Source organism: Mus caroli, chromosome 14, assembly GCF_900094665.2.
Source record: "Mus caroli chromosome 14, CAROLI_EIJ_v1.1, whole genome shotgun sequence".
Classification (NCBI taxonomy): domain Eukaryota; kingdom Metazoa; phylum Chordata; class Mammalia; order Rodentia; family Muridae; genus Mus; species Mus caroli.
The window spans coordinates 29,275,320-29,294,318 of record NC_034583.1 but is presented as its reverse complement, the minus strand read 5'-3'; the positions used below and the strand labels follow the sequence as shown (position 1 = coordinate 29,294,318).

The window sequence follows — 18,999 nt, the reverse complement described above, 5'->3', positions numbered from 1 at the left end:
ATATAGGATTTTAAGGAGTGACAATCATCTTGTGGTTATATTAGTTTAAACATCTTCTGTGAAACAGTAAAGTATTCCAGGTAATCTAATGAGAAGCTTTGAATTAGCTTTAAAGTGCAATCTATGTATGTATGTATGTATGTATGTATGTATGTATGTATCTATCTATCTATCTATCTATCTATCTATCTATCTATCTATCTACACATATATAAACATATACACATACACACAATATGTATGTAAAGGATCAGGCAAAATAAGACTAGAAAATGCTAAAATTTATTGAAGTTATCAGAGGGGAGGAATGTAATTTTTTTTCTACTTTTGGTACAATAGTGACTTAATTAGGTTTCCATTGCTATGCTGAAACACCATGACTGAAAAGGAAGTTGGAAAGGAAAGGGTTTATTTGGCCTACACTTCTGTGTCACAATACATTGTTGAAAGAAGCTAGAACAGGAACTCGAACAGGGAAGGGACCTGGAGCCAGGAACTGATGCAGAGGCCTTGGAGGGGTGCTGCAAAATGGCTTGCTCAGTCTGCTTTCTTATAGAACCTAGGACCACCAGCCCAGGAATGGCACCACCCATAATGGGCAGGGCCAACCCCCCCTCAATTACTCACTTTAAAAATGTCCTACAGCCCCAATCTTATGAAGGCAGTTTTGATTCAAGTTTTTTCCTCCTATCATATGACTTCGGCTTGTGTCGACTTGACATAAAACTATCCAGCACAAACAGGGAATTTCCATTTTAAAAGGTTTAATTCTTTTTCGTTGAAGAAAAATATAAGAACCTAAAGTAATGAAGGGTGATTAATTTCAATATGAGTGTTGCCACCAATTTTTAAAATGTTATTTCAACTGCCATTGAGTCTCCATGCATCCATATGAGCACAGTGCTTGTAGTAAGGCCAGTTGTTGGCTTATTTGTAAAACAGCAGAATACATCCTCTGTAGACCAGTGCCCTGCCACTGGCTAGATAAGTGATGGACAGATCATAGACCTTTCTGAAATCAAGTTTCTTTATCTACAATAAATCTTATACTTTGCAGGATAATGCATATGAGATGTTCTGTGTAAACCTTATAGGCCTAGGCATATATAAGAGTAATATTTATTAATTTCTAGCCACTATCAGGCATATAAAATTATCAGTTTAATAGGTCAGAGCTTCATTGGCTTTAGCTTTATGAAGATAAATACTGAGTCCTCTTTCTTACTTCTGAATTCTCTTCATCAAATACCTTAATTAGAACACAGTGGCTTCTCAAGAAATACTTGCTTGATAAATGGATGGAACCAAGTTGTGCTGTCATGGAAAGTTGGATTCAGGAACTAGAGGTCTATTCATTTCCATGCCATGGTGGGTTGTTAACTAATACCCTCCTTTTCTATCTCCTCATCCTCCTCCATGACTCTGTGACTCTCACCATCCTCATAGACACCTGAAGGGTCTTTGAAAGAGCTATCCTTGCACTGTGGTACTGCTTGTGGGCATCTTAGGGTTTTCCTATGAAGAGGACAACAGCGCCAACACCACTCACTGAAGTTGTATGGACCCTGGGATACCCAGATATAAGCACCCACAGGCAGTGCCAAGAGCACAGCACACAAGACTACAGTGACATGCAAGAGGTGCTCACGACCCTCTAGCCCACCACTGTCTTTGCCTGTCACAAAGACCACACACTGGCCCTGGCTTGGAGGCTGATTCCTAAGGCTGAGACATGCTTTATATTTTGTAGCAGGGAGAAGGTCATCCACGGCATATGTGTTGATTCCAGGGCCTATGTGGACCACCTTCTTCGTGAGAGCTTCATCAGATGTAATATAGAGGGTGAACCATTGTTCCTTGGCAAGGTTGGTCACTGTGAGCCACTCCAGCAAGATGCCATGCACTGTCTGCTTGACCACTCGTAGGTCAACATAGGCACTGACCTCTGAAGAGGTGGAAAGGAAATGCAATCCAGGCATGGCCTGTGCAGGCTGGACATAGAGTAAGATGACAAGGGAGCTTCTGCCGATGGAGTTGAAGGCCATGCAGGTATAATTACCGCCATCTACCAGTTGAGCTGCTGGAATGACAAGCTGAGACAGAATGATACCTTCTGCAATTGGCGAGGCCAACACTGGGTGAAAAAAAGAACAAAACATGTGTGCGTTTCTGTGATAGACAGCTAGAAAGTTCTCAGTCTAGTGCTAGGTCTTATGTTTAAAGGATGGTTATTATTTATTAAGTATGTTCCTGTGTCCGGGGTTATCTTTCTTGAAGTGTTATAGAGTAAACATTTAATTTGCTAGAAGATGCTGAGAGTTGGAGCAGGTGATTAACTTATCCATGCTTGTTTAGAGGTAGCAATTATGTGGAGCCCATTCTTTTATCTAAGGAGACCATATTCTTTTAGCATTAGTTGTGCCCACTTTGGCCTTACTGAGCCTGATACCATGTCTTAAGGAGACTTCAAAATGGTGTGATTAAGAGATATTGTGTGCCGGGTGGTGGCGGCGCATGCCTTTAATCCCAGCACTTGGGAGGCAGAGGCAGGCAGATTTCTGAGTTCGAGGCCACCCTGGTCTACAAAGTGAGTTCCAGGACAGCCAGGGCTATACAGAGAAACCCTGTCTGGAAAACAAAAACAAAAACAAAAAACCCAAACAAACAAACAAACAAAGAGATATTGTGAGCACCAAAGGAGCTCTTACTTCACAGATGTGCAGTTCCTCAGAACCTAGAAATCAAATAACTGGGCTCCCACTTCTTTCAAATACACCATACTGGGAAAAAAAACTTAAGTTCTCTTAACCTCAATCTCTTTGTCAAGAATATTAAATAACATACTCTCTACAAGTTTTATAGAAAGTGTCAGTAAGCTTTACCTGTAAGTATTTCTAGGTATAACACAGTATCAAGAGTGATTATAGTGGGCTGGCAAGATATCTCAGCAGTTAATGATACTGGTCGTTCTTACAAATGATCCAGGTTTGACTCCTATCACCCACATGGTAGCACTCTAGCTTCAGGAAATCCAATACGCTTTTCTGGCCACAGCAGGCATGAGGCACGTAGGGGATGCACAAACATACATGAAGGTAAAACACTCATTGGGCAGGCCAGTTTTATGGCAGCATGACACAGCTAGAGTCATTGGAGAGGAGACAGCCTCAACTAAGAATATATTTTCATAAGATCAGGCTGTAGGCAAGCCTATAGCATGTTATCTTAATTAGTGATGATGAGGGGTGGGGCCACCGCTAGGGTGGTTGTCCTGGTTTCTTTAAGGAAGCAGGCTCAACAGCTCTGTGGACCAAGTCAGGAAGCAGCATACCTCCATCTATTAGCTTCTGCCTTGAGGTTTCTGTCCTGACTCCACTCAATGATAAACAATACAGTGATGATGAAGCATAAGCCAAATAAACCCTTTCCTCTCCAAGTTATTCGATCATAGTGTTTTATCACAGCAATAGTAACAGTGGCTAAGATACCATACACATAAAATATATAAATAAAACATTTTTGAAAATAGTGATGATAGAGCATCACTGGACACCAGTCTTCCCTGCCTCTCTCTACCCCCCTTCTTCCCTCCCTTGCTCCCTTGCTCCCTCCTCCTCCTCCTTTTCTTCTTCTTCTTCCTCTTCTTCTTCTTCCTCTTCCTCTTCCTCTTCCTCTTCCTCTTCCTCTTCCTCTTCCTCTTCCTCTTCCTCTTCCTCTTCCTCTTCTTCTTCCTCTTCTTCTTCTTCTTCTTCTTCTTCTTCTTCTTCTTCTTCTTCTTCTTCTTCTTCTTCTTCTTCTTCCCTTCTTGTTTATTTTTTTAGAGACAGCCCTAGCTGTCCTACTTCTCACTCTGTCTAGCAGGCAAGCCTCAAACTCAGAGATCTGCCTGCCTCGGACTGTGCCTCTCAAGTGCTGGAATTAAAGGCATTTGCTACCATTCCCCACCTAATTTCTTGATTTTAAAAGAAAACTAAAATGATGAATCCTGTCTCTCTTGGCTGTTAGCATTTAACACCTTGCCAATACAGTAAGATAAAAAAAATGGGAAAGTAAAAACTTCAGTCAGTTGTGTATTTTTTTAAACCTCCTAGAGGCTCATCATTATCTATGAATACTGGCTTGGTTGAATCCCCGAAATATTATTGCATTTCAGCTGTTTTAGACAGAGGACAAGTTAAGACCCTACAACTGTCCTTCGAGATCCAACATGCTCCTGGGAGCACTGGCACAGCTTTGGGAAATGGTAAGACCTACTCCAAGAAAGAAGGTGCCAGTCCTGGGTCTCTGGAAGTCATTTAATCTCTCTAGGCCCTATAATTTTGAGCTAATATTGTCTGGTTAACACAATAATAGGAAGTAAATATTCAGTTGATATGTAGGACTTGCTATTCTTATCTTAAGGGGATCACTCAGGACAACACAACAGAAATACATATGTAACAATACATATTGTTGGCCCTGCACTGACTGAGTTCAAATATCTGGAGTGGGGCCGTATAAATCGTATTTCAATAAGCACCCCATGTAATTTTGGTGAGGCAAGTCTAGAAGATAAATAACACTTACTATAATACGTTCTAGCTAGAAATTTTAGGATTCTAAAATGTTAGTATTGTGCTTTTCACCCAGAAGGTCCTCAAACAATTTATTTGCCCATTGTAAGTCTATTAACATTTATATACTATAAGAGATGATCAGACCCAATATATCTATTTATATATGAGATCAGCATGTACCCACTTTAAACAGTGCTGATAGTGGAATGCTGCCTTGGACTCTTTTCTGTTCTATGGAGTTAATCCATACATATGTCCATCTTACCTGCACCCATCCTTTATGACAGGCACCGTTTACACCTCTATATTGAGGCAGAGTCCTAACTGACCTCTACACTGCCCCCATATATATACAGAGAGTACAAATGGCTTACCATCAAATTCTCTCCACGTGCTCAGGGGATACTTCCATGCAATGGTTGGTGAGGGACTGGCTTGTGCAAAACATTGCAGAGTCACATTCTTTCCTACCTGGATAGTGACATTGACACTAGGGGTTGAAATAGTTGGCTTCATACAAACTCCGAGCTCAGTCTCATGTAAAAGCTGCCCTGCCTTAGAGACAGGACCCTGGCATATCAGGTACGAATTCACCAGTATGAAAGGGGGAGCAACGGACTTGACAAACTGAGCAAGTCCCCTTAATCGGCAGTCGCACAACCAAGGATTGTTGTGCAGCGACAATACCATGTTGGAGAGAAACTCAGCTCCACAACCAAGCTGTTGCCATTTCTGATAGGCTGGCCAGTTCAAGAAGACACCCTTGGATACAACTGTCAACCTGTTGGAGGATATGTCAAGGTACATCAGGTTGGTTAGGAACTGAAGAGCCAGTTCTGGGAGAGAATCAATCCTGTTGTGTTTGAGATCCAAAACCCGCAGGAGAGGGGTAGTGCGGAACGCTGTCCATGGTACTGAACGGAGTTTGTTCCCCTCTAGTCTCAGCTCTCTCAGCTCTGGCAGGTCCTCCAGGGCGCCTAGGTGGATCACAGTGATATTGTTAAAGTTGAGCCAAAGGTATTCCAAAGTGCTCATGTTGGTGAAAAACCCCTGGGAAAGTTCAAATAAGGGTGAGTTTTCAATTCTCACTTGCTTGAGTTCTTCGGGAAAGTTGTCTGGAATCTTTCCCAAAGACATAGACATGCACTGAAGGCTCCTGTATAAGAAAGCAGAAAAACTTCAATAAGCCTCAAGGAACCTATAAGTGGTATTTTGTGAATCCTGTCATTAGACATGGAGATTAAATGAAAAATAATGAATTTAAAATAAAAGAGATGGCTTTTGGTAGAAATGCTCTCCTCCATAAACTCCAGAACCAACTAAAATGAATCCCATGGGGATTTAGCTGATTTCCCACAAACTCTAAGCCTATGTCACTCCATATCATTTTAAAAGAAAATCTCCTCCACCCCCACATCACCCTCTGGAATCCTGTCAGCATAGCACACCTGCCAAAACTCTCCTCTGAACAGGTACACTCTGGCAGACAGAACGGCTGCACTGCATGTATAACCCAAGAGACCAGAACTTTCAAGAAACAGTAAAAAACAAAAGCCATATTTATCTGTAGGCAAATACCTTGTGTGGTTTGGGTAGGTATGGTCTCAGCTCCTGAGTAGCAAATCCTATTATTGGTAATCCATAAAGATGTAGGTCAGCACAGCAGCACTAAAGCGCTGAATGCCCCGAGGTCTGTTACAGCCCAGCTCCCAGGCTCAGGAAAAGCCCATGTTGAGAAGTTGTGTCTCTTAACTAAAGTGAAAAGACTGTGGTTCTTAAGGTTGCAAAGACGAATATGCATCAGACATCAAGCTCCATTTTGTTTCTACCTTCTCTCGGCTTCTTACAAAGAAGCCAGGGAAACAATCAGGTGTTGTAATCCTGAGTACCATAGCTCGGGATTTGACCAGAATGCATCTAATACTTTACAGTTCACAAAGGAATCCTGAAATGCCAATTTCCAATTATTTTCTTGAAGAAAAGCAGATGATGAGCAACAAAACAACCCTGGGATTGTTTTCCTTGCTTGCGGTCTGCCAGCACCGCACTATGGATGATGTGTTTAGTCTACTTCTACTGCGTTAAGACTAATGCTTTTACAATTCATATCACTAGAATTGGCGAAACATCATGGTGTCCTTCCAATATGGAAGCTTAAAAACATGAGGACAAAGCTTTACAGTCTGGGGCAAGAAGCTTAATGGTCTGACTTTTCCTTGACTTTTCTAAAACACTACATCCCACCATAAAGAGCAAATGTCAGGCTTGTAAATGTCATCTGTGATACTTCTCTCTCTTCACACGTCACTGTTTATTATTTGTTCACAGTAAGTCGTGTTTTCTAGGCACAACAGTGGTAAGAAAATAAACTCTATAGATATTTCCTCATTTAGTCTTCCTTGTGCTTCTGCTTCTGAGTCTGGCTGTTTGGGGGATATCTTCTAATGTGTAAGCCTTTGTGTCTCTTCTACAGAACAAGAATCATCAGCCAACACTTCATGGTTTGGACAGGAAATGTTTAGATTAATTAATACACAGTGCCTAGGACAATAGGTGCCCCATAATTCATCCCCTCTAAGTGACAGAGTCTAGATGAGCTGAAGTGCCACCTTTCTTATTAAACGAGAGCATATCAAGAAAATGCCAAAATTCTATGAGTTCTTATAAGATTCATGATATACATTATACCCCACAAAAGGCTTCAGTAAAAAAACAATCCGCTTAGTAGCTCACCAGCAAGGCGGAAATGGGTCACCAGCTAAGCTGCTTACATCCCAGGCTTCCCACTCATACCAGATGTATTTTCTGGCATTCCTAAGCAATCTAACTCGACATTTGGATAGATCTTTGCAGTTACTTTCAAGGTAAAAAAAATCAAACAAGGAGTGTGCTGTGGCATACACAAAGTCTGTGTGAGATGGGGAGATGTGCAGCTCTCATTATCTTTTAAATGATGAGGAGGTGACACTCAGCTCCAGGAAGAGCTTGCACAAAGCAACATCCGTCCCAAAGCAGCACACACGCAGGGATGGGCTGGGGGAGACATCCGTTTCTGGCCAGTTTGTCAAAAAAGAAACAACACTGAGAGAAGTTTGCTCCAGAGCCCTTTACCAAGTTTCCCACAACTTAGGCTTACTCCATGGGACCCTGCAATTCAATGGATGGCTATCTGAAAGCACAAGTAAGTTCCTTTTTTCCCTCTTACACCTAAATATGAAAGCCCAAAATTAAAAATCTTCTTCCTTTTCTACAATATCTTTTCTGTCTATTCCATGTCCCACTTAGTATAAATTCAGACCAACTCACCTTTCTAGATGTCGTCCTAGCGCTTGTCTGTATCTAGATAGATATACATATATATACATATTATGGATATAAATATAGATTCACTCAATAAGTTAGGAGAACCCTGACTAATATATTTACTTAGTGTTGTTGTTGTTGTTGTTCAGCTTAAATAACCTGTTACCAAATGTAATCGTAAAAGTCATGAAACTCAGACATCAAAAGAAAGATAGGATCTGAGGTTATTTCATATTTAATGTACATCCTGAAGGAGGCTTTTAAGAATTTGAACTGTGGCATTCTCTCGAGACATGATTACTGGAGAAGAATTACTGTGTGGTTATGGCATAAATATAAATTATTGCTAGGAGACAGTTCCTGTTTTATCTGAATACACTCTCAATAAAAGTATATCCCATCCAGTTGAAAAGTGCCACTTATTCCCCCAAATAAGTCAATTTGAGACAGCTTAAATCAGACAGAGAACCGGTGTGCTACTAGGTAGCAGACAGCTATCCTCCCTTTTCTCTAGACAGAGCCTTTTCCCTTTCTATCTTTTGCCAACAATCTCTGAGATGGTGGTCCTTTGAGCACTCATGCTGTGTAGTATGCCAGTGAGAGAAACACAGACCTCATTTCAAAGCCCCTTGTACTATTCAAGCTATATGACCCCATTTTTACTACTGAGATGTTAGAAATCATGATATCTAAAAAAACCCATCCATGATTCTCTAGTTGTGTTTTGGTTTTCCTTGTTGAGGTAATTATTGATATTCCAGATGGTGGTGTTTCTCATAGCCTAGGTCTTTGATGACCAGAAGCAGAGCCCTCCCTCCATCCTTCCGCTCTCAGTCAGTGAGCAAACTGCTTGAATAAGAAAGACTCATGATGGGCAAAGCCACTGCAATGTGAAATCTGCTGCTGTAGCATAAGCTGGATATGCCCTACCTACAATTCCATTGCAAGTAAACAAAGTATCGTGCCTGGGGATTGGTGGCTATCTTCAGTAGATTCAGCTCTATTCCTCTGAACAGGCTCATTTGGTCCCTTGATTAAGAACCTAGTATGACAGAGTACATCCTCTTTCCAGCATATAACTTGGTTTCATCTGTTTATATCCTGCAACTGGGAAAGGCAGCTGAAAATAAGTGAGTTTGCGCATACCATCTGAGTAGGCAGGAGGAATACAATCATGCTATAGTCTCTGGAAAATATATGATGGAGATGCCATATAAACTGATTGACATTGATTTGCAACTCCTAAACTAGCCACCCAGGGGCAGTGTCCCACAGGATCACTGTAGCCCAGTTGGCAGCTATACAGAAAGACCAGGAATTCTTTTTCTAGGCTATTCAAAGAACATTCTGTTTTCAGGACATGAGTTACACTAAAAGATTAGAATGTAAATCACATACCGTTTATTTATTCATTTGTCAGAGGAGTTTGTTTTAGTAACATACATACCCACAAGAACACGCCAGAATGACTGTTCCCTACAAGAGAAAACTCAGGGAAGACAGAATACAGGTAGGAAAGTTGATACATTGAGATTAAGAGTCTGGACATCTTGGAGGCAATGATCACCCACACCCTGAAGGCAGCCCTCCTAGACTGCTGGAAAATTTGACCCCATCCCTATTTTTTTCTCTTTCTCCTCTCCTTTCTCCTCCTCTGTCTCTCAGTCAATATTGGGTGTATTACTTATATATATATTTTTTGCTTTCAAGTTCCTGGTTTTCCTTTTACAAAGTGCAGTAAAGCTAGTTGGATATTGATTCCAGTTTGTTATCTATTTGTGTAAACATTTTATTGGATCACATCCATGCCCATTAACTCACCTGTAGTATATTGGTTTTTTTTTTCCCATTCCATTAGCAATGACAGAGCTTGTAATATTCATTATCAAGTTTTGTTTGCCAAAAAATATCATGTTGATCCCTGATGCAGACAAGGCCATTACTGTCCAACCAAGTAGCTTTTCTTGCTAATGGTAATGACCCACAAGTTATAATCAAATACAACCTTCATGGAGCTGACAGAAAAATATAAAGCTTGGTGACTCTAATGTCCATGTGCACCTGGGTTCTTGTGGTTCTGATTCCAGGTTTCAGTGACTACCAAAAATTTAGTTTTCATAGTAAGTCTTCTGTGGACTATACTTCAAAGATCATTAATGAGTAAGACATAGCATCCAAAAAGTTGTCAAAGGCATGGATTCCAAAGACAATCCATTTCTCCCTTCTATACATATAATTGGTTCTTAGTTTCCTCATCTGTAAAATCAAAAATCAAAAATACCAACCTCTAGAATGGGCTGTTAGGGGCATGTTGTGAGGTCTTTTGGAAATAATAAGGGGATCTACATCCAGTCAATATTCACATGATATCAATTATCTTGAGTGATACTGGTTAAATACTTTCCTTGGATCACTTCTGACTGTGGAAGTCCACAGTTGTTACCAAAGGACGTGCTACCCATCTTCTCAGTAGGCAAGTAATAAACAGTTTTCAGTAGGAACGTTCACTCACTCCTGTGCCCAAGCATCTCAGCAGTCTCTGCCACAGGCGAAACTCAGCAAGAATTCTCCTGCTACTAGCTTGGTGACCAAGAAAAGCTCCTACATACTCTCCAAAACCAAGAAAATTTCAGAAAACCCTGAAAAGGCTCCTCCATGGACATGGGCTGGGTGTGAGACAAGACTGACTATGATGGTGCCCTCAGTTGTAGAAACCCCTTGGCTCTCTCCAGTCTGGCATACTGAGAATAAAAGAGCAGCAGTCCTTAGGATTTATTACAAGTAAATTCTCCAAGAATTTCTCCAAGATTATCTCCAAGAACCCCAAAGGATAAATGTTAGAATTCAATGAGGGGGGTGCCTGTAGATGAAGTGTGCATGTGTTCAAAAACATGGCTAATGTATAGAGAACCTGTGTATATGTGTGCATGAACTGGTATAAGTGAAAACATGATGTAATAGTATAGAGGTTGGTAAAGACTTTTCAGTAGAACCAATTGTCCAACTGCCTGGTCCAAAGCTGTCCATTGTCCAGTGGCAGTACTATAAGTGGGCCATGTAGTAAATTTGTTCTGAAAATGTGTTGTCTTCCATCACCGTCTTCAGAGGATTAGTGTCTCTGTTTGCCTCGTTAACATTGTCTTTGGCCATGAGACTGTCTTTGGCGGGTACAATATGGACATGAGCAACAGCAACATGCCAGTCTCACATGAAGACATTCAGAGGCATTGCATGGTTTTGCTCTTCCCTCTTATGGCATCTGAGAAACGTCTGCCCCAAGTAGCCATTGTTGTTCTCCACCTCTGAGCCCCAGTGGAACACATGTAGCAGAGCCATGCCAGTCAACCTACAGACACATAGTGTAAAAATACATATCTAAGTGATGCATACCAGAGTTTTTGCTTTCATTTGTTAGACGCAGAATCTGACCGATACAAGCTAAATACTCAACAGCTGTTTCTTCTCCTGGAAAATAGAGAGAAAAATGATGCCTGATCTGAATGGTTATTATGAAAGTTAAGTGAGTAAATACCTATGAAGTCCTTTGGATGCTTGCTGGCACACAGTAAGTGCTTAAAACCCTGTGTTAACTATTGTTGATGTAAATGGACAAGTTGCCAAGTATCCAAACAATCAGGGTGACTGAGCACACAGTCAGGTGTAAAAGTAAGTATATGAGACTGAAGAGGGATGGCAGGTGTGAGCGGGGACTCAGACTCAGCAGAAGTACTCATTGATGCGTCTGCCACCCCTGACACCCAAGACCTGGGAGTCCAGGCTGGAACGGGCTGAGAGAAGCCTATCTCCCTCACTGAGGCTGCTCCTGGACAGCACCTCTGAACCATCCTCACTATGGCCCAGTCTTTCCAAATTAACATAGGCCCCAGAGGCCTCTGCAGAACCCCCAGTGCGGCACTTGTGGCAGCGTCTTCGGAGAGCCCCACAGCAAACCAGCAGGGTGGGAGGCAGCGCGATGATGGCGGCCACGCTGATCACCACCATGTTGATGAGTCGCTGGGTGCCCTCTGCATCCACTACCTCATCAGTAGAGAAGATGACACATTGTTCCTTCGTAGGCACCAGGCCCCGCACACAGACACATGCCACATACTTGGTCTTTGGAGCAAGTCCCTCAATAGTGACACTAGTCTTCCCAGGCTCCACAGTCATCCTTCTCATGTCTCGCTGCCCAAAGACTGCATAAAGGACACTAAAGGCAGTTGTGTTCCCACCTTGAGGGGCCTTCCACACCAAAGACACACTGTGGTAAGTATCTCCTACTACCTTGAGAGACCTGACCATCTGTGCCTCCTGGTGTTCTGGTGTCTCTCTGGAGAGCTCTCCTGGGACATCCATCTGAAAGTTCTGGAGAGCCAGCTCTTCCTTTATGCTGGGCACTGAGGGCTTGGTAGCCAGGGCTACATGCTCGGGCATATGAGGAACATGCCTGGCCACCAGCTTGTTGTTGTAGGCAGCAGCTTCTGCCCCCTCCCCTGTCCTTGCCCACAGGACACCTGGAATCCCACTGTATCCGGTAGAAGTCTGTGGCTCAGTGACAATCAAGGAGATCAGGGTTTCAGACGCTCCCAGGAAGTTCTTGGCTTGGCAGATGTAGTCCCCAGAGTCAAAGAGAGACACAACAGGCAAATCTAGCAAAGTCCAACTTGAGCCATCACTGGAGACTTCCTGGTGTACTAGGGAGAGAAAAGGCATATGGAGGAATGAATATGTTGTCTTCACAGGCTCTCTTCCTAGGCCAAGGTCACAGCACCTGGTCTACACACACTGTTGTGAACAACAGTCATCACAAGAAAATACTAGCGTGCACTCAAAGGTCAAGTGCTTCAAGGCCCAACTCACTCAACAATACACTACCTAAGAATAAATTGCCTTCTAAGTCTGAGGTACCCAGAGTTTATCCTTCAGGTCCTAGAGATTTACAAAGATGTCCCCTCAGGAAAGCAGGCTGCATTGGAGATAGGTAGTTTCAGGGGTGAGCATGAGGCAGAGGATAATCCGGAAGTGCTGTACCCACCCCTGCATACCCCAGTGGACACGCCTAATAAGCACCTTTACCTTTGTGTTTTTACACAATGGAGCCTTTTGCACTACTTTGCAAACTAGTCTGAACCCCTTATTCTAGGGTAACAGCTGTCAGTCTTGTTGAGGGAGCCAGAAGAAAGCTAGGTGCGATGTGAGATTTACCAGTCAGGTGCAAGAAATGATTTCTCTTCAATTTATCTTCTGCCTGTATACAGCTGTGATTCTTGTCCCTGCGGCCACCATAACAAAGATGATCCATCTCTGCCCACACAACTCAGCCAGAACAGATACTTCACATACACTATGAAGCCAGAGCCAGACTGATTGGAATCCCAGCTGCTTCATATGTGAGCTGTGCGATATGGGCTGAGCATTTGCGTCTCAGCACTTCTTTCTCCCTTTCCTTTTCTAAAAGATTTATTTATTGATTATATGCAAGTACCCTGTAGCTGTCTTCAGACACACCAGAAGAGGGCATTTGATCTCATTACAGATGGCTGTGAGCCACCATCTGTAGTTCAGTCTACTAAACCTTAATGTAGCTAAGATTGCTCTTGAACTTCTAATCTTCTTGCCTCCCGAATGCTAGGGGAATAGACTCAGATTACCACGCCCAACCTTACCTGCTTTCAATGACATAATAGTCATAATTTATTTAACATAAGGTTGGACGCATATGAAGAGCGTATGGCAATTCCATAATTAATTATTCCTGATGAGTCTGGGTTACCATTTTAAAGAGAAAAACTTGCTAAAATATTAACTAAATTAGGAGTTATTCTAAAAGTCAACCCTAAAAGTCAACTTTGTATTGCTCCCAACATGAGCCCTGAGTTTCTGATAATAGCATGAGCTATAACAGGATGGACTGAGAGCCATTGTTATAATCGATGTCCAGTATATGAGCACATTCTATCTAATTACATGCATACAAATGAGAGCCCAGCCTGGATTATACCAGACCCTGCTAATACGGTCCACTTGGTTGCTCACACACCTGTGCCATTGACTGGTCGTCCATTGGCCCTTCTCCAGCTCATCTCAGGTCCTGGGATCCCAGTTGCTCCACAACGTAGCAACACTGTGCTACCCAAAGGGGATATGATGCTGGTCACCCCTGGACGGAGCTCTGGGCTCTGACACTTTCTTAGCTCCAGCTGGCTGAAGGCCACTCCAGCCAGGCTGCGTGGACTGGCACATCTCAGTCTAGCCTCGATGAAGATCAGGTTTGAAGAAGCCCAGCCATCTAGAAGATGAACCAGGTCATAGAGCCGACAGTCACACACCCAGGGGTTGTCCTGAAGCCCTGTAGAAGTGAGAATAAGCAAGAGGTTAACCTTAGATCTTCAGAACCAGCTCCATTTCTCCTCTGGGAAGAAAAGGCAGTTTTTCCACTTAGAGTCAGCAGAGCTGACCTCCAATCCCAGCTCCTTGCCTTGCCAGATGTATGACCTGGCATTGGTTTCCCTCACAGTTCCTTTCTGCATTTATTTAAAGTACTCACAGTGCCAAGGATGAGAAGTCACTCAAAGATACCCGCTGGCTTGGTGACTAAAGCCCTCTGGATGAGCATGGGGACCAGAGTTTGGCTTTCCTAATACACACGTGAGTCAGGCAGGCATGTTGGAAGGCTGTATTCCTAGCACTACGAAGGCAAAGAGAGGAAACTCCTAGGGCAAGCTGTAGTTAGACTAGCTGAATCAGTGAGCTCTGCATTCAGTGGGAGACCCTGCCTCAATGATAAAAATGGAGATTACGGAAGACAGTTGACATCAACTTCAGGTTTCCTCACACTTGCATGTGTACCTGCACACACATGTACCCATATACATATAAGCGTACAAACACACATACCACATACACTTATATATGCAAGACAACCTTACTTAGTGACCATACGAATGGGTGATCTCACATGCAAGTGGTGAAGACTGAAAATTATACCAGCCTCTTTAGAAGCAATCAAATTGATCGTAAAAGTTTAACATATGTACTGTTTTATCTGGCAAATTCACTTCTCACCTTCTATCCTTCAGAGACATTTGCACACATATACTAAGAATACATGGCTGACAGAGAGGTCAAGGACACCACAAAAACAAACAAACAAACAAAAACAAGCAAGCAAACAAACAAAAGACCCAGAGAATAAAATAGCCTGGCCCCATAGGGGCTCACAGAGACTGAATCTCCAACCAGGGAGCCTGCATGGGACTGACCTAGGCCCTTTTCACCTGTTACAGTTGTGTAGCTTGGTGCTCTTATGGGAGCAGGAGTTGTCTCTGTTGCCTGTCCTTGGGAGACTTCCTCCTTTTGGGTTGGCTTGTCTAGCCTTAATAGAAGAGGAAATGTCTAGTCTTACTGCAACTTCATATGCCACAGCTGGTTGATATCCATGGGAGGTCTGCACTTTTCTGAAGAGAAATGGAGGAAGAGTGGATGAGGGGTAGGGACGGGAGATGGGAGGGAGAGACTGAGAGAAGGAGGGAACTGTGATCAGGATGTAAAAACTTAACTAATTTAAAAAAAAAAAATACATGGCTGAGAATAGATTTTTGTGGCACCAAAGGTGTTACTGAGTCAGTGGAAACAATTTAAAGGCCTGGGGGTGTGTGGCTGCTATACTGTGAAATACTTAATACACAAACTTGTCTCATTTGCAGTTACTTAGAAAGATCTCTGATACATCTTGTTTGGATGAGAAAGTTGATGCCAATTAATACATACATTATGCTTTTTAAAAATGTAAGACTCTCTGGTTAAGGGCACTTGCTGCTTTCCCAGAAGATCTGGCACCCACATGGAAGCCCACAGCCACCTGCAACTCCAGGTACAGGGGATACGGCGCCCTCTTCTGGCTTGTGAGGGCACCAGGCATCTGTGGTGCGCAAACACAAATTCTGTAGCACCACACAGCTTTTCTCTGTGTGTGTATGTATATATTTGTGTACACATGTAAACCTATTGTAAAAGATAAGGAACTTGTAAGTAAACGTGATGATTAGTAGCTGCCCTCGAGAGAAGGGGGAGAGATTAGGGTAGGAAAAGGGACAAAGGAATCATTAGCCTCTTTGTCTTGTTTCTAATGGCTTTTTCAGCTATACTATTCCTGTCAGCCCCATGAGTAAGCAGGTGACCTGGGCAGCAGGCTTGCCTGTTTATTTGGTAAAACTTTGTTTTTTGTTTGTTTGTTTGTTTTGTTTTGTTTTGTTTTTTGAGCAAGGCGGGATAGGAGAGAGAAGGCTGGTATATTTTACTAACTCATTCTATCCTGAGCTGGGAAACTGAGTTTAATAGAGCCCCCCACACTGGCTGTGTGACTGGGGACCTCTCGAGTCTCGGTTTTCTTATTTCGAATGCTGGAATATGAACTGGCTCAGTTTCTCTTGATCTACTAAGCCTCTGATTAATGCCAGCATGACTCCATCTTCCCTCGGGTGTAGAAGGCGCCCATGATGTTACTCAGAGTCAAAGAGCTTAGATAGTTGCCCCAGGGTGGCTCCGGGTGAAGGATGCTACCTTGATTACCTAAGATTAGCCTGGCATGATGGCCGGAAAGGAAGGGCCCGGTCTTCAGGTGAGCCCACGCGTCCAGTAGCTCCTCGGGAAGCCTCATCAGCTGGTTATTGGACAGGTCCAGGAAAGTGAGGTTCTCCAGGAAGTGTGCAGCTTCGGGTGGCAAGGTCGAGAGGCGATTGGCCTGCAGGTCCAGCAGCTGCAGCTGCGGAGTGTCTCTCAGCGCAGCCCAGGGGAAAGTGATCAGGCGGTTCCCAGGCAGCCGCAGCTCTCGTAGGCGTCTCAGGCCCCTAAGCATGAGGGCACTAAGCTCACTGAGAGCGTTGTAAGGTAGCCACAGCTGCTCCAGGCGGCTGAGAGGCCTGAAGGTCTCACCCGGCACCCTGCGGATGGCGGTTCTCTCTAAGCGCAGCTTGCAGGTGTCCGGAGGAATCGAAGCTGGGGGCAGAGTCAACTCAGGGTCGTTGCACACCACTGTCCTGGTCACAGAAATGGAGACTATTTGAACAAAGATCCTTCCCTTAGGAGTTCCCAGATCTGCCTGTTAACACAGACACCAACTGCGGTAGATGATGTTCTGGGAAATTTTTCTGAACTCTGGAGCTCAGAAAGAGGCAGCATCCCAGAACAATTGAAGTCACAGTGCCTGTGTCTGCTGTTGATAATCTGGCCAAGGAGGAGAGACCCTAACACAGGGTAGGATGCTAGCAACGAAGAAGGTTTGGATACAGGTAAAGGAAGGAAACCAATTGGGAGATTGCTCCTAAACAGGAGGAGGGGGGTGGTCACGGGAGGATTTAAAGGGTGGTAAGAGGCTAAAAAACTGGGCACTAAGAGAAAGAAGGAGACACCTATTTAGATGCAGATATTGCTCCCGCCAACCACCTCCCAACACACATATCTGTATCTGTAATCCCCAGAGGACCACATTCTATGTTCAGGATTCGAATGTGAGTCAGAAGGGGTACTAGGATGGCACTCTGCAAGCTTAGAGCTGCTTCCCAGGAAGGCATTTACATACAAAAGGAACTTTGATCTCTCTGTACAGTCCATGCCTGTGACAACTAGAAACCTTGGGCTTGCCCGAAGCCTCTCATGGCCGTTCTGCTCTCAGAGGATGCTCTATGCAGGTGACTGATTTTTCTGTTTCCCACCCATGGCAGAATTTCCAGAGTCTAAAAATTAGATCCATGGATTCTGGCAATGGTTCCATCGCCAATGGCATGTGATTTCAAGACATTTGCTCTCTGAGGATAGTGTCACCTTTGTGATCAGGGTGACAAAAAGCAATCCCACCATACTGTCCTTAGTCATCAGCCATTTTGCAGGCTGATTAAGTACCAACCTGTCTTACTTCCTGAGAAATTTACTTTCCATGTGAGTTAAATCATCAAAGATGGAGTGCTTTCTTCTCTGGGCATTCTGCTTCCTTTCCAGCCACCATCATCCCCAGTAAACCCAGAACTGCCAGGATCATGTGAAAAGGGTACTTCCAATTATATCATTTCCAATAACCAAAAAGAAAACAATTGCATAAACAAGAAGAAGAAGGGAGAGAAGAAGAAGAAGAAGAAGAAGAAGAAGAAGAAGAAGAAGAAGAAGAAGAAGAAGAAGAAGAAGAAGAAGAAGAAGAGGAAGNAGAAGAAGAAGAAGAAGAAGAAGAAGAAGAAGAAGAAGAAGAAGAAGAAGAAGAAGAAGAAGAAGAAGAAGAAGAAGAGGAAGCCTTAAAATTCACTGGCAGGAGGAAGAAAATGAGCTACATGAGAAAAGCAGCACCCACCAACCAGAGTGGTTCTGGCTTCAAAGGTCTGTGAAGAGGAGAAGAAAGAGGAGGGAAAAATCAAGGACTAGGCTGAAGATGGAGGGAGCTTAAAGTGTGGAACATCCATGGAGTATGGGGGTAGGTATCCCACCAAGAGTTAGGAGGCAAAAATCACCTGTGGAGGTCAGGCATGAGCATGGGAAATGCCTGAGAAAGAAGGAGCTGGGAGATACAGAGATAAGATAAAAATGGAAGAAAGTAAATGGAGGATAAAAAGAGTCAAGGAAGAAACTTCTGGACCTTAAAGGAGGGAGGGCCTTTCCCTGTAAGAAACATGCAGGAAGGCTCAGGAAGAACATCTGGAACCTGGCTGGTGCATGTCCCATGCCCTTCTGGGCAGAGTAAATGCCCCACATACTGAGGATGACCAAGGACAGACTGCTTTCTCTCCAACTCAGGTTGCAAGGGCCCCAAATCCAGTATACCAAGTGGGAGCAGGAGACTTGCAAGTGGACAGTTGCTGGGCATCCAACCCCCTCTCAACCCTGTCTGATGGGCCTAAGAACGCTTGGTTGCCCACCCTGCATCTGTTAGTGTCATACCTGGCCTTGCTGCCGTCACTCAGGATGCGCAGACTGCAGCTGCATTCAGAAGGACAGAAGCCCCAGGCCTGGTGAGGTCCCCCAAGTGCGAGGAGCCAGAGCATGCCCAGAGCCACCCACATGACTTCTGGCTCCTCTTGGGCCCAGGCAGGGGCCTGTCCCAGAGGTGCTCTGTCCTGCTTGTCCAGTAAGTCCAACGGCTACCCACTTGCTCATC

General features: G+C 43.7%; 2 protein-coding genes across 3 annotated transcripts; both read right to left on the bottom strand.

Annotated features, from left to right (window-relative positions):
• Window positions 1-260: 260 nt before the first annotated feature.
• Lrit2 (leucine rich repeat, Ig-like and transmembrane domains 2) lies at window positions 261-6,154 on the bottom strand. Of its 2 annotated transcripts, none has more exons than XM_029469352.1 (3): window positions 6,135-6,154; window positions 4,931-5,712; window positions 261-2,134 (listed from the first exon to the last, which is right to left on the bottom strand). In XM_029469352.1, exons 2-3 carry the CDS (start codon window positions 5,697-5,699, stop codon window positions 1,377-1,379), a joined length of 1,527 nt encoding a protein of 508 aa, XP_029325212.1. In that variant the 5' UTR covers window positions 5,700-5,712; window positions 6,135-6,154; the 3' UTR covers window positions 261-1,376. The 2 variants fall into 2 exon arrangements, with proteins under 2 accessions (XP_029325212.1, XP_021038273.1); XM_021182614.1 differs by having other exon boundaries at window positions 6,005-6,135.
• A 3,091-nt stretch (window positions 6,155-9,245) lies between these two features.
• Lrit1 (leucine rich repeat, Ig-like and transmembrane domains 1) lies at window positions 9,246-18,999 on the bottom strand. Its single transcript, XM_021182619.1, has 4 exons — window positions 18,783-18,999; window positions 16,431-16,897; window positions 13,900-14,208; window positions 9,246-12,553 (listed from the first exon to the last, which is right to left on the bottom strand). The coding sequence occupies exons 1-4, from the start codon at window positions 18,902-18,904 to the stop codon at window positions 11,577-11,579; spliced, it is 1,875 nt and encodes a 624-aa protein (XP_021038278.1). The 5' UTR covers window positions 18,905-18,999; the 3' UTR covers window positions 9,246-11,576.